This window comes from Balaenoptera physalus (genome assembly GCF_965194825.1).
Source record: "Balaenoptera physalus genome assembly, chromosome: 7".
Lineage (NCBI taxonomy): Eukaryota > Metazoa > Chordata > Mammalia > Artiodactyla > Balaenopteridae > Balaenoptera > Balaenoptera physalus.
This window is the reverse complement of record NC_138886.1, coordinates 54128018-54151044: the sequence shown is the minus strand read 5'-3', so window position 1 is coordinate 54151044 and position 23027 is coordinate 54128018. Positions and strand designations below refer to the sequence as shown.

At 35.3% G+C, this 23027-nt stretch overlaps 1 protein-coding gene across 14 annotated transcripts in view; it reads left to right on the top strand.

Moving 5' to 3' along the window:
• The window catches only part of RFX3 (regulatory factor X3), a 307605-nt gene that overhangs the window by 50528 nt on the left and 234050 nt on the right, over positions 1-23027 (top strand). For 2 of the 14 annotated variants that reach the window (XM_082470971.1, XM_082470968.1), the window contains 2 exons: positions 2406-2443; positions 14894-14967. The exons of 4 other annotated variants lie outside the window; for them this stretch is intronic. In XM_082470971.1, the coding sequence (XP_082327097.1) occupies positions 14934-14967 (34 nt within the window). In that variant the 5' untranslated portion in view covers positions 2406-2443; positions 14894-14933. Of the gene's footprint in view, positions 1-1598; positions 14968-17177; positions 17280-23027 lie in introns of those variants that run through there. 8 more of the 14 variants (XM_082470970.1, XM_082470966.1, XM_082470974.1 and 5 more) reach the window with 6 other exon arrangements.

Sequence of the window (23027 nt, the reverse complement as noted above, 5' to 3'; positions counted from 1 at the left end):
ACACTTTATAAGGTTCTTTTGTATGTACAGCATCTTATCTAACTTTCCTCCTGACCAGTTATATGGGACCATATAATGGATAGGAAAGCCGAGTCCAAGAGAGGTTAAGAAACACCTTTGAAAACTGTTGCACAGCAAGTAGTTGGAAGATCTAGCATGTGCACCCAGATCTTGTGACTCTTAATCCAGTGTTCCTGTCCACTACATTAGTAATTTGCAAATTGTATTTTCCAATCAAAGAAGTTCTTCAGGAGCTGCCTTGGGGAATGTTGGTGGCTGCAGAGCAGGTCCATTTTTGTCTCTTTTTCTTTTGAGGCTCTGAGTAGTATTTCATTAGAAGTAAGCTTTTAGAGCCACTGCTCTGTACTGTTTTTTCTTTGTGCAAGGACTAAAGAGAAGCAAACTATATCCCTCTAAGTTACAATCAAGGCTGTATACCTCTTGTCCTACTGGCATTGTGGATCTAGAAATAAGAATTAGACTGTTGGCATTTTTTTCCTTACTTCTGTTCCTTGTCAACTAAGTACTTACTGAATATGTACTGAACACAGTATGCAGGATGCGCAAGTTACTAGCTTTTTACCAGGACCAATGACAATTGGTTTTAAAATAGTAATATAGTTTTTGTAAAAATTAAAATAGAAACTGTTCATATTAAACATATTATATCTTGGTCATAAAGTGACATTAATAAGCATCACCATTTTTATACAATTTAAAATATTGCTTGTACTTAATAATCCCAAGGCTGGTAGTTAAGCATATTTGTTCTTAAAAGTAATTTTCTTAAGCTACTATCTATGTATAGAGTCTTGAAAATTCTAGATTGTAGTAGCATTTATGAGTAATGCTAATAGTGTCACAGAATGGTTCCTTCATCATATTATAGAATTCTAGAGTCTTTGATAATAATGGATTCCAAAATATGTTTTCACCTTACCCAAGTATGCATTTAAGCCTTATTGTATTGTAACAGTCTATGAAATTACATATCTGCGTATAGAAAATAAATTCCATCAGTGGTCAACAAAAACATCATGAAATTTAATAATGGTTAAAGGTTTATCACACAGATTCAAGATAAGAGTAATTGTTATGGAAGCAACCTAAGTGTCCATTGACAGATGAATGGATAAAGAAGATGTGGCACATATATACAATGGAATATTACTCTGCCATAAAAATAAACGAAATTGAGTTATTTGTAGTGAGGTGGATGGACCTAGAGTCTGTCGTACAGAGTGAAGTAAGTCAGAAAGAGAAAAACAAATACCGTATGCTAACACATATATATGGAATCTAAAAAAAAAAAAAAAAGGTTCTAAAGAACCTAGGGGCAGGACAGGAATAAAGACACAGATGTAGAGAATGGACTTGAGGACCCGGGGAGGGGGAAGGGTAAGCTGGGACGAAATGAGAGCGTGTCATGGACATATATACACTACCAAAAGTAAAATAGCTAGTGGGAAGCAGCTGCATAGCACAGGGAGATCAGCTTGGTGCTTTGTGACCACCTAGAGGGGTGGGATAGGGAGGGTGGGAGGGAGACGCAAGAGGGAGAGGATATGGGGACATATGTATATGTATAGCTGATTCACTTTGTTATAAAGCAGAAACTAACACACCATTGTAAAGCAATTATACTCCAATAAAGATGCTAAAAAAAAAGAATAATTGTTAGACTCATATCATAGCATTGTACACATTTAATGTATCAACAGTTTTGTACTTTTTATTTAAAAAAAATTTTATTGAGATATAGTTGATGTACAATATTATATAAGTAACAGGTGTACAACATTATGATTCACAATTTTTAAAGGTTATACTCCATTTATAGTTATTATAAAATATTGGCTGTATGCCCTATGTTGTACAATATATCCTTGTAGCTTATTTATTTCATACATAATAGTTTGTACCTTTTAACACCCTTACCCCATTTTGTCCCTCCCCTTCCCTCTCCCCACTGGTAACCACTAGTTTGTTCTCTGTATCTGTGAGTCTGTTTCCTTTTTGTTATATTCACTAGTTGTATATTTTAGATTCCACATAGAGTGACATCATACAGTATTTGTCTTTCTCTGTCTGACTGACTTCACTTAGCATAATGCCCTCCAAGTCCACCCCTGCTGTTGCAAATGGCAAATCTTCATTCTTTTTTTCTGGAGTATTACTTTTCTTAAACTTAGCCATTGAGCTCTTAGTTTAGAGTGCTAAACTAAACACTCTAAACTAGTAATGTTTGACTGTTTTCTCCACAGTTCATTCTGAACATGGAACAATTAGAGAGGCACTGAAAAGGGCAGCAAAAATGGATATTGGCAGGAGTGAGGAAGGATTCAAGAAGCGTGGGGGAATCTGTTTTCAAATTTACTTGTATTTCTCTTTATTTTTTATTACAGAATTTCAGCTAAAAATCAATAAAGCAACAAAATGACAGGTATGTTAGATCCTTAAGTTATCTCCTTGAAAGACAGACGTAAGTAGAATGAGCTTGAATTATAGGAAGGACGATTTTAATTTGTCATAAAGCAGATATTCCCTTAAAGTGAGTGGCAATAGAGGGATATTTGGGATGTCATACTCTATAAAGATCTTTAAGACTGGAATAGTTATCTATTCAACTAAATGTATGTTTTATCCTTGAAGTCTCTACCAAGCTGAAGGTTCTTTTAGCTGAAGCTGTTAATTGCTAATTGCTGGAAATTAGCTAATTAATTAGCTAATTAATTAGCTAATTAAGCTGCTAATTGCTTGGAAATGTATGCAATATGTATATACTTCTCTTATAACTAAATATGATATATGTAGTTTATGGAGATCCTTATATTATTTTTCAGAGATAAATTAAGATAAAAATTGCAAGTACATTTCAAATTTGGGATTATAGAAAGAACTAAAGTGTCCTTAATCTGAGAGGTAATATATATTCCATATTATTATGTGTGATTTAAAAATACTTGATAAAAAATACAGAGGAAGGCAGCCATTAGTTAAAAATGTGAGAATGAAGCTATATTCTTTGGCAAGGTGGTTTAGTGCAAACAGCTAATGCGTTTATGAGTTAGTCAAACCTGAGGTCAAATCATGGTTCACCCACTTATTAATTCAGTATCCTTATGTAATATGAGGATAATAACTGTTGCCTTGCAGCCTTGTGAAAACTAAATAAGGGATATATGTGAAGTACATAATGCAGTGCTTGGTACATAGTAGTGCTTAATAAATGATACACGCATGCCTTGGAGATATTGCAGGTTCAGTTCCAGACCATTACAATAAAGTGAACATTGCAGTAAAGTGAGTCACACGAATTTTTTGGTTTTTCAGTGCATATAAAAGTTATGTTTACACTATTCTGTAGTCTATTAAGTATGCAATAGCATTATGTCTAAAAAAATAACGTACATACCTTAATTTAAAAAAATATTTCATTGCTAAAAAATGCTAACCATTATCTGAGCCTTCAGTGAGTCATAATCTTTTTGCTGGTAGAGCATAGAAGGTCTTGCCTCGATGTTGATTGTTGCTGCTGGTCAGGATGGTTGTTGCTAAAGGTTGCGGTGGCTGTGGCCATTTCTTAAAATAAGACAACAGTGAAGTTTACCACCATTGATTGCCTCTTCCTTTCAAAAAGGATTTCTCTGTAGCATACAAGGCTGTTTGGTAGCATTTTACCCACAGTAGAACTTCTTTCAAAATTGGAGTCAGTCCTTTCAAAACCTGCCATTACTTTATCAACTAAGTTTATATACTGTTCTGAATCCTTAGTTGTCATTTCAACTATTTTCATAGTGTCTTCACCAGGAGTAGATTCCATCTCAAGAAACTACTTTCTCTGCTCATCCATAAGAAGCAACTCCTCATCTGTTCAAGTTTTATCATGAGATTGCAGCAATTCAGCCACATCTTCAGGCATCACTTCTAGTTCTCTTGCTATTTCTGCCACATCTGCATTTAATTCCTCTACTGAAATCTTGAACCCCTCAAAGTCATCCATGAGGGTTGGGATCAACTTCTTCTAAATTCCTGTCAGTGTTGATATTTTGACCTCTTCCCATGAATCATGAATGTTCTTAATGGCATCTAGGATGGTTAGTCCTTTCCAGAAGGTTTTCAGTTGACTTGGACCAGATCCATCAGAGGAATCACTATCTATGGCAGCTATAGCCTTATGAAATACATTTCTTAAATAATAAAACTTGAACGTTGAAATTACTCTTTGATTCATAGGCTGCACAATGGATGTTGTGTTAGGAGGCATGGAAACATCCTTAATCTTGTTGTATATCTCCATCAGAGGTCTTGGGTGAGCAGGTGCATTATCAATGAGCAGTCATATTTTGAAAAGAATCTTTTTTCTGAGCAGTAGGCCGCCACAGTGGGCTTAAAATATTCAGTAAACCATGTTGTAAACAGATGTGCTGTCATCCAGGCTTTGTTCCATTTATAGAGCACAGGCAGAGGAGATTGAGCATAATTCTTAAGGGCTAGGATTTTCAGAATGGTAAATGAGCATTGGCTTCAACAAAGTCACCAGCTGCATTAGCCCCTAACAAGAGAGTCAGCCTGTCCTTTGAAGCTTTGAAGTCAGGCATTGACTTCTCTTCTCTAGCTATGAAAGTCCTAGATGGCATCATCTTTCATTATAAGGCTGTTTTGTCTACATTGAAAATTTTTTGTTTAGTGTAGCCACCCTCTTGAATTATCTTAGCTAGATCTTCTGGATAACCTAATGCAGCTTCCGCATCAGCACTTGCGGCTTTGTTCACCTTGCTCTTTTATGTTACTGAGGTGGCTTCTTTCCTTAGGCCTCAGGAACCAACCTCTGCTAGCTTCAAACTTCTCTTCTGCCGCTTCTTCACCTCTCAACTTTCATAGAATTGAAGAGAGTTAGGGCCTTATTCTGGATTAGACTTTGGCTTAAAGGAATGTTGTAGCTGGTTTGATTTTCTCTCCAGACCACTAAAACTTTTTCCATATTAGCATGAAGGCTGTTTCCCTTTTAATTTGTGTGTTCCCTTTTAATTTGTGTGTTCACATTTAATTTCCTTCAAGAACTTTTCCTTTGTATTTACCACTTGGCTACTTGTTTGATGCAAGAGGCCTAGTTTTCGGCCTGTCTTGGCTTTTGACATTCCTTCCTCACTAAGCTTAACCATTTCTAGCTTTTGATTTATTTATCTTTTTAATGACATTTTTTTTGATGAGGACCATTTTTTTAAAGTCTTTATTGAATTTGTTACAATATTGCTTCTGTTTTATGTTTTGGTTTTTTGGCCTCGCGGCATGTGGGATCTTAGCTCCCCGACCAGGGATCGAACCCACACCCCTTACATTGGAAGGCTAAGTCTCAACCACTGGTCCGCCAGGGAAGTCCTGCTAGCTTTTGATTTAAAGCGAGAGATGTGTGACTCTTCCTTTCACATGAATACTTAGAGGCCATTGTAGGGTTATTAACTGGCCTAATTTCAGTATTGTTGTGTCTCAAGAAATAGGGAGGCTCGAGGAGAGGGAGAGAAAGAGATGGCGGAATGGCTGGCTGCTGGAGCAGGCAGAACACACACAAAATTTGTCAGTTAAGTTCACCATCTTGTATGGGTGTGGTTCATGGTGCCCCAAACAATTACAACAGTAACATCAAAGATCACTGATCGCAGATCACCATAACAAATATAATAATAAAAAAGTTTGAAATATTGTAAGAATTACCAAAATGTGACACAGAGACACAAAGTGAGCACGTGCTGTTGGAAAAACAGCGCCAACAGACTTGCTTGACGCAGGGTTGCCGCAAACCTTCAATTTGTAAAAAACGCAGTATCTCCACATGCAGTAAAGCAAAGCACAGTAAAACAAGGTATGCCTGTAGTTCCCTTCATTCCCCCATAAGTCTTAATGTTTGTTTAGGAGTTTGGATCAGGAAAACCAATAGAACAGGGAGGGGATTAAGGGGCAAATTGAACTTCAGTCATTTGGGATATAAGATTCAACATACTTCTTGCATTTACTATTTAACTTCTCAAATTTCGCTTTGTCCTGCGGCGGTCACCAAGAATTTAATTGCTTTATTATATTAAGGAGATACCAGTTTTGGTCCTACCTTGAGCAAAAGCTTCAATATCAGACTCACTCTTAGGAAGAAAGCCATATGGAGTTGTAAGTAGGAAACCACAGGTGAAGCAGAAAATATTAAATGTCTTCAGATTTTAACTTCTGGAAAACTCACTTCTATCGAAAGGAAGTAAATGTTTACTTAAAAGTTCAGTGTGACAGATGCATTAGTTTCTTGGAATTTATGGTCAGTCAACTCTCTGTTTTAATTAGCATAATTGTCTTAGGTTCCCTTCTGACTACTATTCACCCCTATCCTTCCTGCTCCACCCCCTACTCCCCAGCTATCCTACATTATCTTCACTTCTGAATTTCTAAAGGCTCTGCAAATAGCCAGTTTCCCTAAGTTTGTGGTAAAACTAATTTAGCTGCAAAACCTGAACAAAATGAGGTGAGGTACTTAAGGGTCTTTCTTTACCCCACTCTTTGAACATTCATTCATTTAGCTGCAGAAGTGTTAATGTGAATGATTATGGGTTGCTGCCCCAGATCCATCTGCAGTGTTGTGTCTGGTATTGCTTTCTAAAATTAAAAAAATTCTGAGTCATGTGACATATCTGAGCCAGTGGCTTCCAGTAGGGGGTTGTGAATCTGTTTCATTATTCCATTTTATAGATGAGAAGACTATGCTAGAAGAAAGTAAATTACCAAGGTTTGAATGGTATATTAAGATGTTAAGTAAATTATTCAGGTAATGCATAGTAAAGCCAAATTTAAACCCAGCAGTCTTATACCAGAGCCCATACTCTTAAACTACAAGGCTGTTTGGCCACCCAGTTGTCAAGGCAAGATTGAGCTTAGTTGGCACCAGTATGCATGTCTTGAGTTGACATAATTACTAATCTTTACTAATATAAGGAGGCATATACCTAAATATCTGTAATGGAAGATAATCTCCTTATAATTTGTATGTGAGTATGGACTATTAAGCTTTTCTACATATTTGGGTATAGATATGTCTGATCATAGATTTCCCCTAGGTATATTGGAGCCCAGCCACAAAGGCTTGTCTCAGGTTGAGGTAGAAAACTGTCTAGTTTCTCCATTGTCCATCCTCATTATTTTATATTATCTATATCTCACTAAGTGATAGAAATTGTTGTTTTGACTTTTTTCAACAAATTATTAATGCCTCTATGTTGTAGGCTAGAAATACAACGTTGAACAAGAAAATCATGGTCCCTTTCTCAGCAGGGGACACTTGTCATTGTGGATGGGACAGTTCTTGGTGGGTTATCCTATGTTGTAGCATGTTTTAGCGACTGTAGACCAAAATGGCATTAGAACCACTTCCCCTCCCCAATCACTGTGACACCAGAATGACCCCAAAGGTTTCCAAAGTCATCAGGTAAGGGATGGTGGGATGGTGTAGTGGTTTATCTTGATGTTATTCATACTCAGCCTTGAGGATAGTAGCTGCCCACTTGTCCATGCACTATCCAAGTTGAATAATTGATCTTAAGCATTTCTTTTTCTAGAATACTGGCTTCATGCAAATAAATAGAGCTGAGAGAGCTACAAAGCAAATAACTAAACTGATTACACTCTGGGTACAATGGCTAAACTGAAAAGCAAGATTAGTTGTGGATAATCTTACCAATGGCTAATTGAGAATTCTCCTTATACTGTAAATAACGAGCGTAAGTTAATAAACTCCCAAGTTAACATACCAAGATGATGCTATATTTTTTTAAGCTATAGAATCTAAGTCTCTAGGACTTTATATATGCAAATTATTTCTTAAAGACATACAGCACATTTATGCTAAGTATATTTTGTAGCACAACATTTCTGCTTTGCTTTTATTTTTTTAAGAGAAATTTTTAACAAAATTACAAATTTAAATAATTTGTAAATAGAAACAACTATGAAGGATTTATGACTTGAATTTGTCATTTGAAAGAGGAATAAAAATAAATTTTCATTCAGTGTCCATATTAACTGCCTTTTAATCAGTATTTTATATTAAAAGTAATAACATTTGGAAGTTTACAGAGCCTCAGGCTTATGACAGTTGACATTTAAATGACAATAATTTTATTGTATTATGATTACAAAAATTATTTATATGCTATAAAACATTCAGAAAATCCAGAAAGGTACAAAGAAGGGAGTAAAAAAAATATCATTCTGCTCAAAGCTTACTACACATCTGCTCACAAGATTATTATTATCATCTTCTGAGAATTTCTCTCAGTGAGTATGTATGTGCTCACTCTGGCATTCTTGGGTGTGCTTCTCTCCACATATGTGCACGCTCCCTCTCCCTTACAAACACAAAAATACATGCACTTTCTCTTAAAAGTTGGGTCATCCAATTTGTTTTTTAAGTTTGACACTCATATCTTTTCATGATAGTAAATAACATTTTATGCATTCTTACTGGCATATCTACTTAAGCAGCTCTCTAGCTAGACATTTAGGTGGTATCCTGTATTTTGGGTTTATGATTAATTATTGTATGTACACCTTGTGCATCATCCAATTATTTTCTTCATATGAGTTTTTAAGAATAGAACTGCTGGGTAGAAGGCTGGGTACATGTTCAGTGTTTTTATCAAACACCAAATTGCTGTCTAGACAGGTCATACCATTTCATACTTCCAACACTAATACTTTAATGTTTTGTTTCTTTGCATGCTCTCTGATACTAGGTGTGATCAGTCTTTGTAATTTTTTTTTGTATTTTTGCCAGTCTGATAGTTGAAAAAAATCTCACTCATATTTGCTTTTCTTTGATAACTAATGGCATATTTTTTTAAAGTATATTAGCCATTTGTATTTCTTTTGCTGATTGTCCACTTATATCGTTAGCACACTTTCCTATTGGGTAGTGTCTCCTCTTCCTCCTCCTTCCTTCTTTTAAATTTCGAGATTTCTTCATAATATAAGGATGTGAACTTTTATTTGTGATTCGTACTCTACGTATTTTGCCATTTAAAGATATTTGCTATTTTTCTCTTTTTGGTTTTGTTTTGGAAATATTTTACTATGTAAATGTATACCTCTTTTTTTCAATTGGTATTCTTACATTATAATTAGACCATTATAACTCATGATTCAGTAGATGGATTAAAGATTAGATATTTTAAAAAATGAAGGTACTTTTCTGATTGGAAACCATTTTGCAGATGAGGAAGGTGATGAATTGCTCATGTTAATTGGATATGTTTGCTGTAATTCCAGTTTCAGCTGCATATAAAAAAAGAATTGTGAGAGAGATATTTTGATGTAGTTAGTTGTAGTTACTTTAAAGCCAGATAGTCCTGGCTTTGTTTATTTTTCTTTAATTTAGATGAGAAATACTTATCAAGCACCTATTATACATTAAACATTCAAAATGGATTTTCCACTTATTAGCTGTGTGACTGTTGGCAAGTTACTCTAAGTAGTCAGTTTCTTGACTCAGTTTATTTATTTGTAAAAGAGGGATAATAACTACTTTGTTGAGTTATTGTAAGGGTTAGTTATAGTTTAGTTGAAGTATTTAGCAGCACCTGACATATAATTAGACAACAATAAATCATTAGTATTATTGTTTTTATTCTTTATAGTAACAATACATAATTTTAGCCCATTACTATATATAATACCATTGCTGTGGTAGTAATTTAGCATATGAGGTAATTAACTATGATTATTATAATTTTATTAATAGAGAGAATGGAGCCTAGCTAGACTGACTATACTTAGGATCCTGTCAGATAAATATTACTTCCTTATATTTGTATAGCAGTTTCGTTTTCAGAGCTCTTTCTCATTTCTTGTTTTATTTGCTCTGTACAGTCTTCCAGTAAGAAAAGCAGGGCCTGTATAATTTTCCATTTTGCAATTGAGGAGCTGAGGCTTGTAGAGAATGACAGACTTGTCCAAGGTCATATGGCTTATAAGTGGTTAATCAGGTTCATTTCCTTCCACCTATAGTTAAGATTCTCACTGAACCTAGATTGACCTTCAGTATGGGAAAGAACAGAGAATAGAATCTGACTATAATTGACGAGTCTTCATTTAACTTTAGCCATTTTATAGTTTCTTGTGTTTGCTCCCATTCCAGTCATCTGAACATTGGCTTTAATGTTTTAGTAGTCTATTATGTTGATGGTGGTTACAATGAACCACATCTCTGGGTATTCACATGCTTGTGAAGTCTCTTTCCTTTCAATGTGGACTGGGCCTGTAGCTTATTTTAACAAACAGAATGCAACAGAATTAGAGCTGTCTGAAGTCTGGGCATAAGCCTTAAGAAAGCCAGGTAGCTTTTGCTTTTATGTTTCTGGGAGACCTGAACCATTATGTCAGAAATCTGGCTACCTTCCTAGAGAGACCATGTGGAAATGAGGCCACATGGAGACAGGGAGAGGGAGACGGGAAGAGAGGGAGAGAGAAGGGGAGGGGGGGGAGAGAGAGAGAGGCTCTGAGGTAACATGGAGACAGAAGCCCTGTCACCCTAATCCTAGTATTCTAGCTGAGCCCAGTTCCTACCTGCCAGCTGAAAGCAATTGTGTGAGTGACCACCAGCAAGACGAGCAGAAGAACTAGCTGAGCCAGCCCAGGTTGCAGAATTATGAGCAAAAAACATAGTTTTTGTTTTTGTTTTTGTTTTTTTGAGCAATAAGTTTTGTAGTGGTTTGTTACACAGTAATAGAAAAGCCAGAGAAGCATGACAGTGTACTTGAAAATAAAAGTCTTGCTAAACGGTGTTTCCCTTTCTTGGCCTATTTTGACAGTTTTGGTCTTTTTCTGGTTTGCTAATGTCAGGCAGTGTTGAAGAGAGAGAATAGTAATGAATAATTTTTCCTTTCCAGAAGCTCATCTTACTGAACCTTTAAGTACACAGGTTTGGCTGATACTTGGGTAAACCTGAGGTAAACCCAGTCTCTCTGTGCTGAGTCTCTTCAGAGAAATCTCAGGAGATTGGGCTGCTTCCTATTTTCAGGTCTCTCATTCTTCTTCTCTGTTGAATTTCCTGCTCCCAGTCTTTTGTGACTCTCTTTATCCCTGTCAGAGTTGAATTGGATTTGGCCTAGGTTAGCCAGCTAAGAAAAGATGGCGTAGTCTTTCTTCCTCTCTTGAACTTGTTTCTGTTGTCCACAAAGACTTGGGAGGCCTTTTGGGGCTGAGAGTAAAACTAAGACATGGACTCACCTCAGTTTCTGATCATTTACATATTACTTAACAGGAAAGATATGCTGCAGTGAAACATTACTCGTGCAGTTTATCTTTTGCCTCTCGTACACCAATTTCTTCCTATTTAACTATAAATACTGCATACTTTATTTTCCCATATAATTAAAATTATAAAATTATAAAAATAAAAAAATTGCAAAATGTTTTGTAAGTTTCTGCCAGAGATGAGAACCAGTGAACTAAACGCTTATAAGAATAATTTTTTAAAAACAATTTTGTTGTTGTTAAAAATGCTTTTTTGTTTTAAAAAAAATACATGAAGATAGATTTAAAATATTACAAAGCTTGATTGGCTTCCAAATCGCTGGACTGAGGGCCTCAGTGTACTCCCTCTCCCTCTAACACAACAAAAATGCAAAACAACTAAAATCAACCATTTCAGAATTCTGGCAATTGATCAAAGCCAGAGAATGAACTGAAAATTGTCTATCCAAGAGAAGACTACTGAACCTTGAGATGACGGTGGCATCTAACTTGTGCCCACTCCCATTCTCCCTCCTTCCCCAGCTTGTGGTATAGCAGAAACTGGCAGCATTGCAGACAGTGGAGAGATCTGACCACTTTTGGAGATCCATGAAAAGCACCATCCCTAGATCACAGTTAATATTTTGTCTGAACTTGTATCTCCCTGGGAAAACTCAGTTCTCAGAGAGTGATTGGCTATATTGATTTGACTTAGAGCTCAGCTCAGCTGGGGGAAGAAAATGCCTACCCCCTGGGCTTTACTGAAACAATAGCAACTGTTGGCAACATCTCCACTGTTTAAGGCTGTGATTTCAGGTGGGGCAAACAAGAGCCTGGCCAGGAATGTAGAAGGAAATCCTGGAGGATTAGCCAACCATAGGGAACTTTGAAAAGCTCCAACATATTTGTAGATATCTAAAAGATTGCAGATGTGCAAGGCTGTGCATATGCCCAGGAAAGACCTGGGAAAGGAGAGGATTCACCTCTGGCTGACCTTGAGGCTCTGTGCAAGAAGGAAGTGAAAGCTAGGGCTGTCTTACAAGCTACCAGAAGTTTGAAGGTGTGGCTTCTCATGAAGGTTCCTTTGGCTTTGGCAAAGGGTGGAAGATATACAGGCAAGGCATTTAAGGAAATCTTCTGACCAATCACTGGTTGACCACTAAATTATACTGATCCAGGAAGCCAGGCTTAAAAACAAAAACTTAGAAGAATACTCAGTGGCCACATAATACAGAGACTACAGAATTAGTTCATGAAAGTGCTAAACAAATAAGCAGCACCAAGAAAAAGAAGAGAACTAGCGAGAAAAAATCTTAGTGGGTCAGTGTAGAAGATTCTGCTACCAGAATTGTTAAAATACATTATCTAGATAGCTTGATAACTATCTAGTTAAATAGATAGTTTCAGATATCCAAATAGATATCTAAAACTATCCAGAATGTCTAGTTTTCAACACAAAAATTATGAGAAATAGAAAAGTATGCTACATACATGGGAAAAAAGTGAAAAACTAGCTAACAGGAAAGTGTCCCTGTGGGCCTAGATTTGGACTTAATAGACAAAGACTTTAAGTCAGCTGTTGTAAATATGTTTAAAGAACTAAATGAAACCATGTCTAAAGAATTAAAGGAAAGTGTGAAATTGATATCTTACCAAAGAGAATATCAATAAGCATAGAAATTATTTTAAAAGAACCATATAGAAATTTTGGAGTTTAAAAGTATGATAACTAAGTGAAAAATTTACCAGAGGGGCTCAATAACTGATATGAGTTGGTAGAAGAAAATATTAGTCAACTTGAATGTAACTCAATAGAGATTATCCAGTGTGAGGAGTAGAAAGATAATGAAAATGAACAGAGCTTCAAGAGACCTACGGGACACCTCAAGTGTACCAACACACACATAATGGGATAATGGGAGTCCCAGAAGAAGAGCAAAAAAAAAAAAAAAAAAGCAGAAAGAATGTTAAAAGAAATGACAGAAAACTTCCCAAACTTGCTGAAAAAATACTAATTGACACATTAAAGAAACTTAGTGTACTCCAAGTAGAATAAACCCATCATAGTCAAATCATAGTCGAATTTAGACATCATAGTTAAATTTACGAAAGTGAAAGACAAAGAAATCTTGAAAACATGCAGAGAAAAATAAGATCAATAGCTGACTTCTTCTCAGAAACCACGGACGCTGGAAGACATTTTCAAAGTTGAAGGAAAAAAGCTGTCAACCAGGAATTCTGTATCTAGCTAAAATCTCCTTCAAAGATGAAGGAGAAATTGACACTTACAAATAAACAAAAACTGAGAGTCTGTCACTAGCAAATGTGCCCTATAAGAAGTATTAAAGGGAGTCCTTCAAGTTGAAACAAGAAGACACTAGGCAGTAAACTTAAATCCACATGAAATAAAGAGCAGTGGTAAAGTTAACTACATAGGTATTATGAAAGACATAATATAAAAATACATATAGATGCATTTTTCTTTGTAACTTATCTTCTCATGTTTTAAAAGACAATTGCATAAAGCAATAATAATAAAACTGTTGATGGGTTTATAACACATAGAGATGTAGTTTGACAATAATAATAAAAAGGAAGGCAAGGGAACAGAGGCATATTGGAGGAAAGTTTTAAATTATTATTGAAATTAGGTTAGTATAAATCCAGACTAGAATGTTTTAAATTAAAATGCTAATTGTAATTTCCAGAGCAGCCACTAAGAAAACAAGTCAAAAAATTATAGTGAAAGAAACAACAAGGGAATGAAAAAGATACACTAGAAAATATCTACTTAACACAAAAGAAGGCGGGAAATGAGAAAAAAAAGATATTACAGAGCTCAAATTATACCCTTAAAGAGTAGAAGTTACAATGTGTAATTTCCATGTAAAATAATATGTTTATATAATCTTTAAGGAATGTTACCAGTAGAGAAAATTGGTCAATGGATCCTCTTTGGGGCTTAATTTTTTGATACGATTGGATACTTATCAATAGATTTTTAAAATATGGTATAAGAAAAATGCACCAAAGTGAGGTCAACGTGAAAAGATTCCATTAACCCTGGGTTCTTAAAATGTAGCTTTGTTTCCCTGGAAATGAAACAGTAATGTATGGAAATGAGAGATTCTCTTTATTTTGTTTCTGAAAGTTTGGGTATGGAAAATTTAGTTCTTCCCCTTCCTCTAAATATGGAAAAGAAACGATGAGAAAAATGCTTTGGAGAAGAGAGGAGATCATGGGAAAAAGGCATCTGGAGATAAATGCACATAGGAGAGGGTTGTCAAAAAGAAAAATGTTCTGGACAGAATATTTCAGAAGTCTTGAGAGGTATTTCTGCCTGCATTTTCCATATATTGTTGATTCTGTTCTCCATGGGTGCCCAGCCCAAATGCATATGTGATCTCATAACAAGGATTGTTGATTGTTCAAGCAGCCACACTTATAATGTCTTACATATGCCTTCAGAAAATAAAACCCATGTTTAGCTTTATAGTGTGAAGAAAGTTTAATTATATCAAACAATACATGTAATCTCCTTATTATAGGAAAAGTGATTAAATTGAATTTTCTTATTACTGATTTAAACTATCATTTAAAAATGCAATTCTCAATCTGTTTTCAGTCCCAGCACAGTTGAAGAATGTAGCACAGTTGCATCAGTAATGATGGCTCACTCAACGGGGAGCGTCTCTCTGGGTGAGAATAAGTAATATTTTAAAAGTCCTCCAAGTAATTCTGATATGGTGTACCTCCTTTCCATTATAAGTAACAAATTTAAATCATAGAGTCCTAGAATTTTATAGAAATTAGTGTTATTAAGAGATTATGATGATTAAAATTGAATCTAGTAAGATTATTTTGTTTCTTAAGCAAGTTACAGTGAACCTTTTTAGTACTTTTTCTATAAGCTTACCAAAGTTTTCAAGACATTTTTATTCCTATGTTTTTTTCTCTAACCAGATTAACCATTTTTAACTGTACAGTACAACACGTTAACTATATGCCCATTGTTGTGCAACAGAACTCTAGAACTTTTTCAGCTTGCAAAACTGAAACTTTATACCTGTGAAGAATAATTCTCCTTTCTCCCCTCCCCTCAGCCTCTGGTAACCACCATTCCACTTTCTAGGACTTTTACTATTTTAGATATCTCGTAAACGTAGAATCATGCAGTGTTTGTGTTTTTGTGACTGTCTTAATTCGCTTAGCATAATGTCGTCAAGGTTTACCGATGTAGAATATAACAGGACTGCCTTGTTTTTTAAGGCTGACTAATGTTCCATTGTACAGGCATACCTCATTTTATTGTGCTTTGCTTTATTGTGCTTCTCAGATATTGCTTTTTTTTTTTAAACAAATTTGAAGGTTTGTGGCAACCCTGCATTAAACAAGTCTGTCGGTGCCATTTTTCCAACAGTATTTGCTCACTTCCTGTCTTTGCATCACATTTTGGTAATTCTCCCAATATTTCAAGCTTTTTCATTATTATTATATTTGTTACGGTGACTTATTTTCCTATTGCAAAAGGTTATGACTTGCTGAAGGCTCAGATGATGGTTAGCATTTTTTAGCAATGAAGTTTTTAATTGAGGTTTATGCATTTTTTTAGACATAATACTATTGCACAGTTAATAGACTGTAGTATACTGTAAATGTAACTTCTATATGCATTGGAAAACCAAAAATTCATGTGACTCACTTTGTTGCAATATTCGATTTATTAAGGTGGTCTGGAACCAAACCCTCAATACCTCCCAGGTATACCATTTATCCATTTATTTATTTATTTAAAATTTATTTTATTGAAGTATAGTTTTTTTCAGTTCTTTTTTATTGAAGTATAGTTGATTTATAATGTGTTAATTTCTGCTGTACAGCAAAGCGATTCAGTTATACATATATATTCTTTTTCATATTCCTTTCTATTATGGTTTATTACAAGATATTGAGTATAGTTCTCTGTGCTATACAGTGGGACCTTATTGTTTATTCATTCTATATATAATAGTTTGCATCTGCTAATCCCAAACTCCCAATCCATCCTATCCATTTATTTATTGATGGGCATTTAGGTTGCTTCCACTTCTTGGCTATTTTGAATAATGCTATATTGAACATGGGTGTACAAATATCTCTTCAAGATCCTGTTTTCAATTCTTTTGGATATATACCCAGAAGTGGGATTGCTGGATCATTTGGTAATTCTATTTTTAATTTTTTGAGCAACCTCCATACTACTCTTCATAACAACTGTATCATTTTACATTTCCACCAGCAGTGGACAAAGGTTCCAATTTCCCTGCATCCTCACCGACACTTGTTGTTTTATGTTTTTTGTTTTGTTTTGTTTTGTTTTATAGTGGCCACCCTAACCACTTCTAGGTTATGTTAGGTCTTTATTTACTCCTAAATCACTTTCTAAAGAAACAGAATAGCTACTTTAGGAGATTTCCTATAATTATTACAAATCTTCACACTGCTCCCTGATCTCAAATACTAGAATACTAATTGGGGCTAGTGTTTTAAACATATTAGATTGAATGTGTAAAACTGGACATTTGAATTCCTTCATACTTTACCAGATATGATCCTCTTTACTTTTGGAATTCATATGATACTACGTTAGACATCACCACCTTATAAGGCAACGATAAAATGCTTTTGTCACTACCTGTAGTTTCTAAAATGGTAAGCGTGCTTTAATGGCATCATCGTAGTGGTGATTGCTGTCACTGGGTGGCTTGCCTGCTCTTGTTTCCAAGCAGTCCATAAATGCCGTATCTTCGGATGCGTTTCTGCAGTGTATACCTAATGTGCTTCTCTGACGCTCTCTGAACATGGTTTTCTCCATTTCACTTACCCTGTTGCATCTGCATGTGAATCTTTCTGTCATCCGTTCTCCACAGATTTCTTGCCTAAGTGGGGTTGTGTTGCCAAAAACTTTGCTTCAGTGGTGGTAGACCAGCTCTCTTCCAGTGCCCTATATTTGATGAGCTAGCCATTTAACAGTAAGTGCAGCTTATGGATGATGCCTATGATCATATTCAAAACAGAAGATAGAATGCTCATAATCCATCTACTCCTCACAGCTGAATAAATTTGGGCATTTTCTATTTTGTGGACATGTGGATTGATTGGGAGCTCAGCGTTGTTTCTAACTTGTCTTTGACTCTTCCAAATATTATACTTCAATGTTATAAGTTTGGGGGAAAAAAAGCCACTTTGAATTTGGGGGCAGCTCTGTATTCAAGTCTTGACTCTGCCGCTTGGTTGACTACCTTAAGATATGTTTCTTATCCTCTCCGACTCAGAAATCTCATATGTAAATTGCAGATAGTGATACGTAAACTTTTATTTTAAGTGCTTCATTGATATAGTAAGCTTGTGTTTTTAGGAAGTTTTCTAACCAATTTTATCACGTTAGAATTTTCCTCTTACAAATAGTGAAGGTGAAGGGATTTTTAGACTGGTAATACTTTTATAACCCGTATCTGACAGGAGATCTCTTCTGATGAGTTTGGTTCTCACAGTTTGTCCATTAATTGAAAAAAGTCAGTTAATACAGATCATAAAAGATGATGCATACATCCCACTAACATTTTAATTCAAAGCATATAAACAGACTGTCTTTTGATTAGGGCCAAGGCCTTTCCTTATAGTATGAGTTTGCTGACTGGAGCAACAAGTCTTTCTTAAATCTATATTTATAACAAATCATGTCCAGTTTACATTTTGTTTCTCTAGATTAAAACTATAGAGAATTGAAAAGCAGTGGTTCTCAAAGTGTGGTTCCCAGACCAGCAGCATCAGTATCACATAGGAGTTTCTTAGCATGCAAATTCTTTGGTTTCACCCCAAACCTACTGAATCAAGCTAAGAAGGTGGGGCTCTGCAATCTGTTTTCACAAGGCCTCCATGCTAAAGTTTGACAGCCACTATTCTATATTTTATGATTTCCACCAGTTTTTATATTTCTCTTACCCTTGCCTATGTCAACAGCACTGTTCTGTAGTGACTTGCCTTTATCAAGTCTTTCAAAGCTTTTGACTTAGTTTTTAAAGATACATTAGCTTTTGTTTTTGCTTTCATTGTTTATCTAATATGTAATTAAATTTGTTAATTACAGTAACAATGAAACTCCCCTAATCAGCAAATACTACTGATTTGAGGAGAAGATATACTCAGCATTAGGGAGCAGAAGTGAGGGGCACACCAGAGAGTAGTCCACATGCCGTGAGTTTTCAGCACACCACGGGCATCTGTCCGTATGGTTGCAGAGGAAGTGGAGAGTGTGGGTTCACTTAGCAAGTTGGGTAAATGAGGTTGGTCAAGAGAGCTTCTCATATTTATTTTTCTGTGTAAGCTTACAAATTTCTCTGATCCTTACCTTTATAGCCCTTAATTCAGTACTTCTGTGTTAGACTTCTGTCTGTTGATCTGTAAGTAGTCTTCTTGCTTAGAACCTGGAGTTTGAAATGTGTTTTTGATAACTCATAAATCTCTTAGGTTGATGTGGAGAAAGCAGAGAACCCACCCAGCAGCTCAAATGGAAGATGTGTACCTATTTTCATTGACACTGAGCAGGAAACTGCATAGCAGCTAATACTTGAAGTAGAAAACAGATAAAAATGTTGTTTCCTAGCCTGAGACTGTAACTTTTGCTCCAGTTTTTAGTGCCTACTTTGATTTGGGAGAAAGCAGTCATGTGTGGGGATAGTTCAATTCAATACATCACGATGGCCATTCCTGCCGAAGTGCAGGTGAAATATTTGCCCACCATTGAGATACAAAAGGGGTTATGTAAGTCAGTCTGGAATCTGGCCTGCTGAACTGAAAACAGTGCCGTTTGGCAACATTCTGGATGGCGTTTTGATTGAGTGGCTTTTCTAACTGTATGTTTTAATTATTTTTATATTTTTAGCCACATTGCTGATTTCACAAAGAGAAAGGGGGTAAATAGCCTGTCTGTATCACCTCTGGATCGTATTGTTGCTGCAATAGTTGGGTCATAGTACTGCTATGAAACATGATTAGAAAACTACCTAATACAAAGAAAATAACTATCGTATAACAATATCAGGATACTGTGACAGTGGTCCAGTAAAACAGCAGTACTAGTCCCACTGAAGTTCAGATGCAGATTTGATATTTGTTTAGTATTCATTCTTGAGTGACACAGTGATCCAGTCATTCCACTAACAAAACAATTGCTGCTATAAATCTGGTTAAAAAGAGAAGTGACTGTTGCTTAAGATAGACTGAAGTTTTGTTAAAGATAGGCTCTAAATCCACATATTTTATGTGCGTAGCATAAATTGTGAGTCTCTATTTAAATTCCACTTTGTTGTCTGGAGAAGGGTTTAATAAAAGCAATGAAACTTTAGTTTCATGCCAAACTAAAGTAAAAGGAGAACAAAAATTAACAGATAATAATTATTGAATAAGTTTTGAATGGTAACTGTAGACTAATGATGTAGAACTGTTACATCATTTTATTGTTACAAATATTCCTCTAGAATGTTATTATCTAAGTTTTATAGATGAGTAAAATGGATTAAGAAAACTGGTGCCTTGCCCAAGGCCATGAGCTAGGATTTGAACTGTGGCAAAGCCCAAACTTTTAAATACTACTTTACACCTTAATATCCGGTGCTTTAATATTCCTGGCCTGCTTTCAAAAACTTCTCTCTTCCTGTCAATTCCAGAGATAACATTCAATAACTTGACAACAGTGACCTTTCTAAACAAATATAGAGTGTTACAGAACTAGGTGGCCCAAGATTATATTTTATTTTTCTGGCTCAAAATAAATTCCCTGCTCTTGGAATGATAAAGTCCAAAAAAGACCCTTCTGTGTCCCAGGACTTCATCAGGCCACATGGCCAGCTAGTGCCCTTTTTCATGAGCCAGTCACGAATACAGAGCCTTATGTCTTTATACTGTAATTTAGATTAGGGCCTAATGAAAGGGCAAGAAGCTGCTTTACTAAATGAGATCATTCTGGCCTTCCGAAATGGCAGTGCATTTGGTTAGAAAGAGTCTGAGGAATTAATGACAGAAAGGCAGTACTACTGTCTGGCCTGTTAAGTGGATGTAAGCAAGGAGAAGGCTGATTCATAATTTAACAGACTCCCAAATTAGGCATCTTTTTTTCCATTGGGATTCAAGTAGGATTTTTTTCTAGTATTAGAAACCTTGTTCTTGATCAGTCAAAATCTGGGTGGAAATCTTTTTGACAGTCATAGACAAATATCTTTGGAAAATAAATTCTGTATTAGAAACATAAGTTATGTCATATGGAAGCATAAACATGATGCTTTTATGAGCTCAATTACATTTAGTAGATTTCAGATTTAGAGAGACCAGGTTACACAGGGTAGGCATAGAAATGTTTCAAAGATATATTAAAGCCAACTTGTAATTGACAGTAAAAATTACAGTGACAGTCACTGGACGTGGAGTCAGGAGGCCTGTGTTTGAGACTTTTCCGTTACTCTGAAGGATCCTAAAGCAAGTGGTTTAAATTCTCTGTGAGTCTCAGTTTTCTCATTGTAAAATGAGGCCAGAAGAATATTACCTGCCTTGTTTCATTACAGGGTTGTTCTGAGGACCAAGTGAGGGGGCATGTAACAAAGTTATGGCGATGTATAAAGTTACGGTGGCATCTAGTACATAATGGGAAGTGTCCTCAGTTGTGAGTAGGGCAGGCCTGCATTTGGAATTGCTCTATTAGTAGTTTGGTGATTTGTGCCGCGTCACCACAATCTTGAACCTTATTTCTCTCACCTGTGTACAATAATAATCCAGCTCACAGAGTTGTGAGTGTTACATTAGTTGTAGATGCTATTTTTAAGTTTTTATAAAATAGTGATCAACCGGGAATTATTATCTTGAACAGATTTCAGAAAGTTAGAAAAGAAATAGCCACAGGCTTCTTATCTGTTCCCAAATATCTTAGCAATATAAATAATCCAAAGAATATTAGAATGTTAGTGCTAGAAGGACCCTCGAAGGTCACCTATCTTATCCTCCTCATTTTAAGACAAAGGATTGCCTCCTAATCATATTTTTGTCATTTCTGCTGTGTATATGTGTTTGGATAACACTGTCACCAGCATCATCAACTGTAAAGGATGGCAACCATTACTCAATCTTGATAGATACAGATTTCTAAAAATGTAAAGCCAGGGAAGAATTCTGCTTGGAGGTAGTATTGTGTTATGAAAAGAACCTGGGCTTTGTTGTCCAAAGTTACGATGGAATCTTGATCCTGTCAATTACTAGTTTGGGGACAGTGGAAAATTTACTTAATGTTTGGTGTAGCGTAGCTCCTTAACTATATTATTTCTTTACCTATCACACAGGCCATGTCTGTGTCTATACCTTAGCCATTTCCACATGTGATTCTTGGATCTGAGATGAGTTTGCTTTTTATGCTGTTAACGGTTCTTGACCTTTTTCTTCCTTGTCTCCTACAAATACAATAGTGATTCCTTCAGATGGAAGGGGGGATTTGTAGCAAATCAGAAGCTTGAAACTGTGGGTTAGGTGAAGTTAGAAAAGACTTCTCCTTAAGGCTGGTTTAGGAACTTAAACATGAAGCTATTATTTTTAAAACTATAATTCTGTTAGGCCATTTGTCAAATTTTTTCTTACGTGATTGAGTTTCAATTTATCTGTGTTGGTTTTGCTTATATTAGGGGTACATGTGTTTAAAAAATTCATTAGACAGCTAAATGGGCAGTGTTTTAATATGGAATTTTAAAATACTATTAAGTGTATTCCTGTGAGAAGACCTCTTCAAAAGAAATAACAAGAAAATAATGTTTTATCACTGAAAACTCAGTAAGAGCAAATGTAGAGAATGTTTATGTTCATAATTAAGAATAATGACCTTTGAAAACTTTTAAGAACATACTGTTAAGAGATTGCATAGTTTATATATTGATGATAATAAGCTTGGGGTTTTTTTCACTTATTAAGAGTATTCTTTTCATTCTTATTTGATATCCAGGAAATATACAAGTTGATCCTTAAATTTGGAAAAAGAAAATTCAAAACCAATTAGCTGTTCAATTCTAGATTCTAATGGACTAGATTGAAAAATGGAACATTGGTAGATAAAGACAACATTATACAACATAGAAGCTGGTGATTCAGTGTGAATTTTCTGTCATTTATCGGCATTTTAACTTTGGAACGTGTTTTTCTTTCTTTCCTTTTGTTAATTAAATAAATGGCTAAAATTTCTCCTTTGATCATCTTAATGTAATTTCATTGCAACCACTAATCTGTGGGGTTTCAGTTGAATTTTTTTAATATGAATTTATGTAGAGAGGCTTTATATCTTTCTAAATTTTGGCTACGCTAATTAGAGGATGGATATTACAAAAAATTGGCAGTCAGTTTTTTGAAATATTAAAATGAATTGGTTAAGAAAAGGGATACAAATGTTTAGTGTTACATTTTTCAGCTTGTTTTTACATTGTCCTTCAGAATGTTTAATATTTTGTAATGAGATTTCTTCTTGCAAAAAGAAAACAATTGGGCAAAAATATGAGAAATGTTTTCAGTTGTCCAAGGCTAATGTTGACTTAAATAGGTCTAGGTCTTCATGGTTGACAGCTGCAGATAATTAGCTTTTCTTTCTTAACAAAGAAAGCAAATGGAGCTGCGAGACATTCATTGCCTTTTCTGTCATCATCATAATAATGTATGTATTTAACTTCTGCAGTTCCTTAAATTGATTTAGTGCT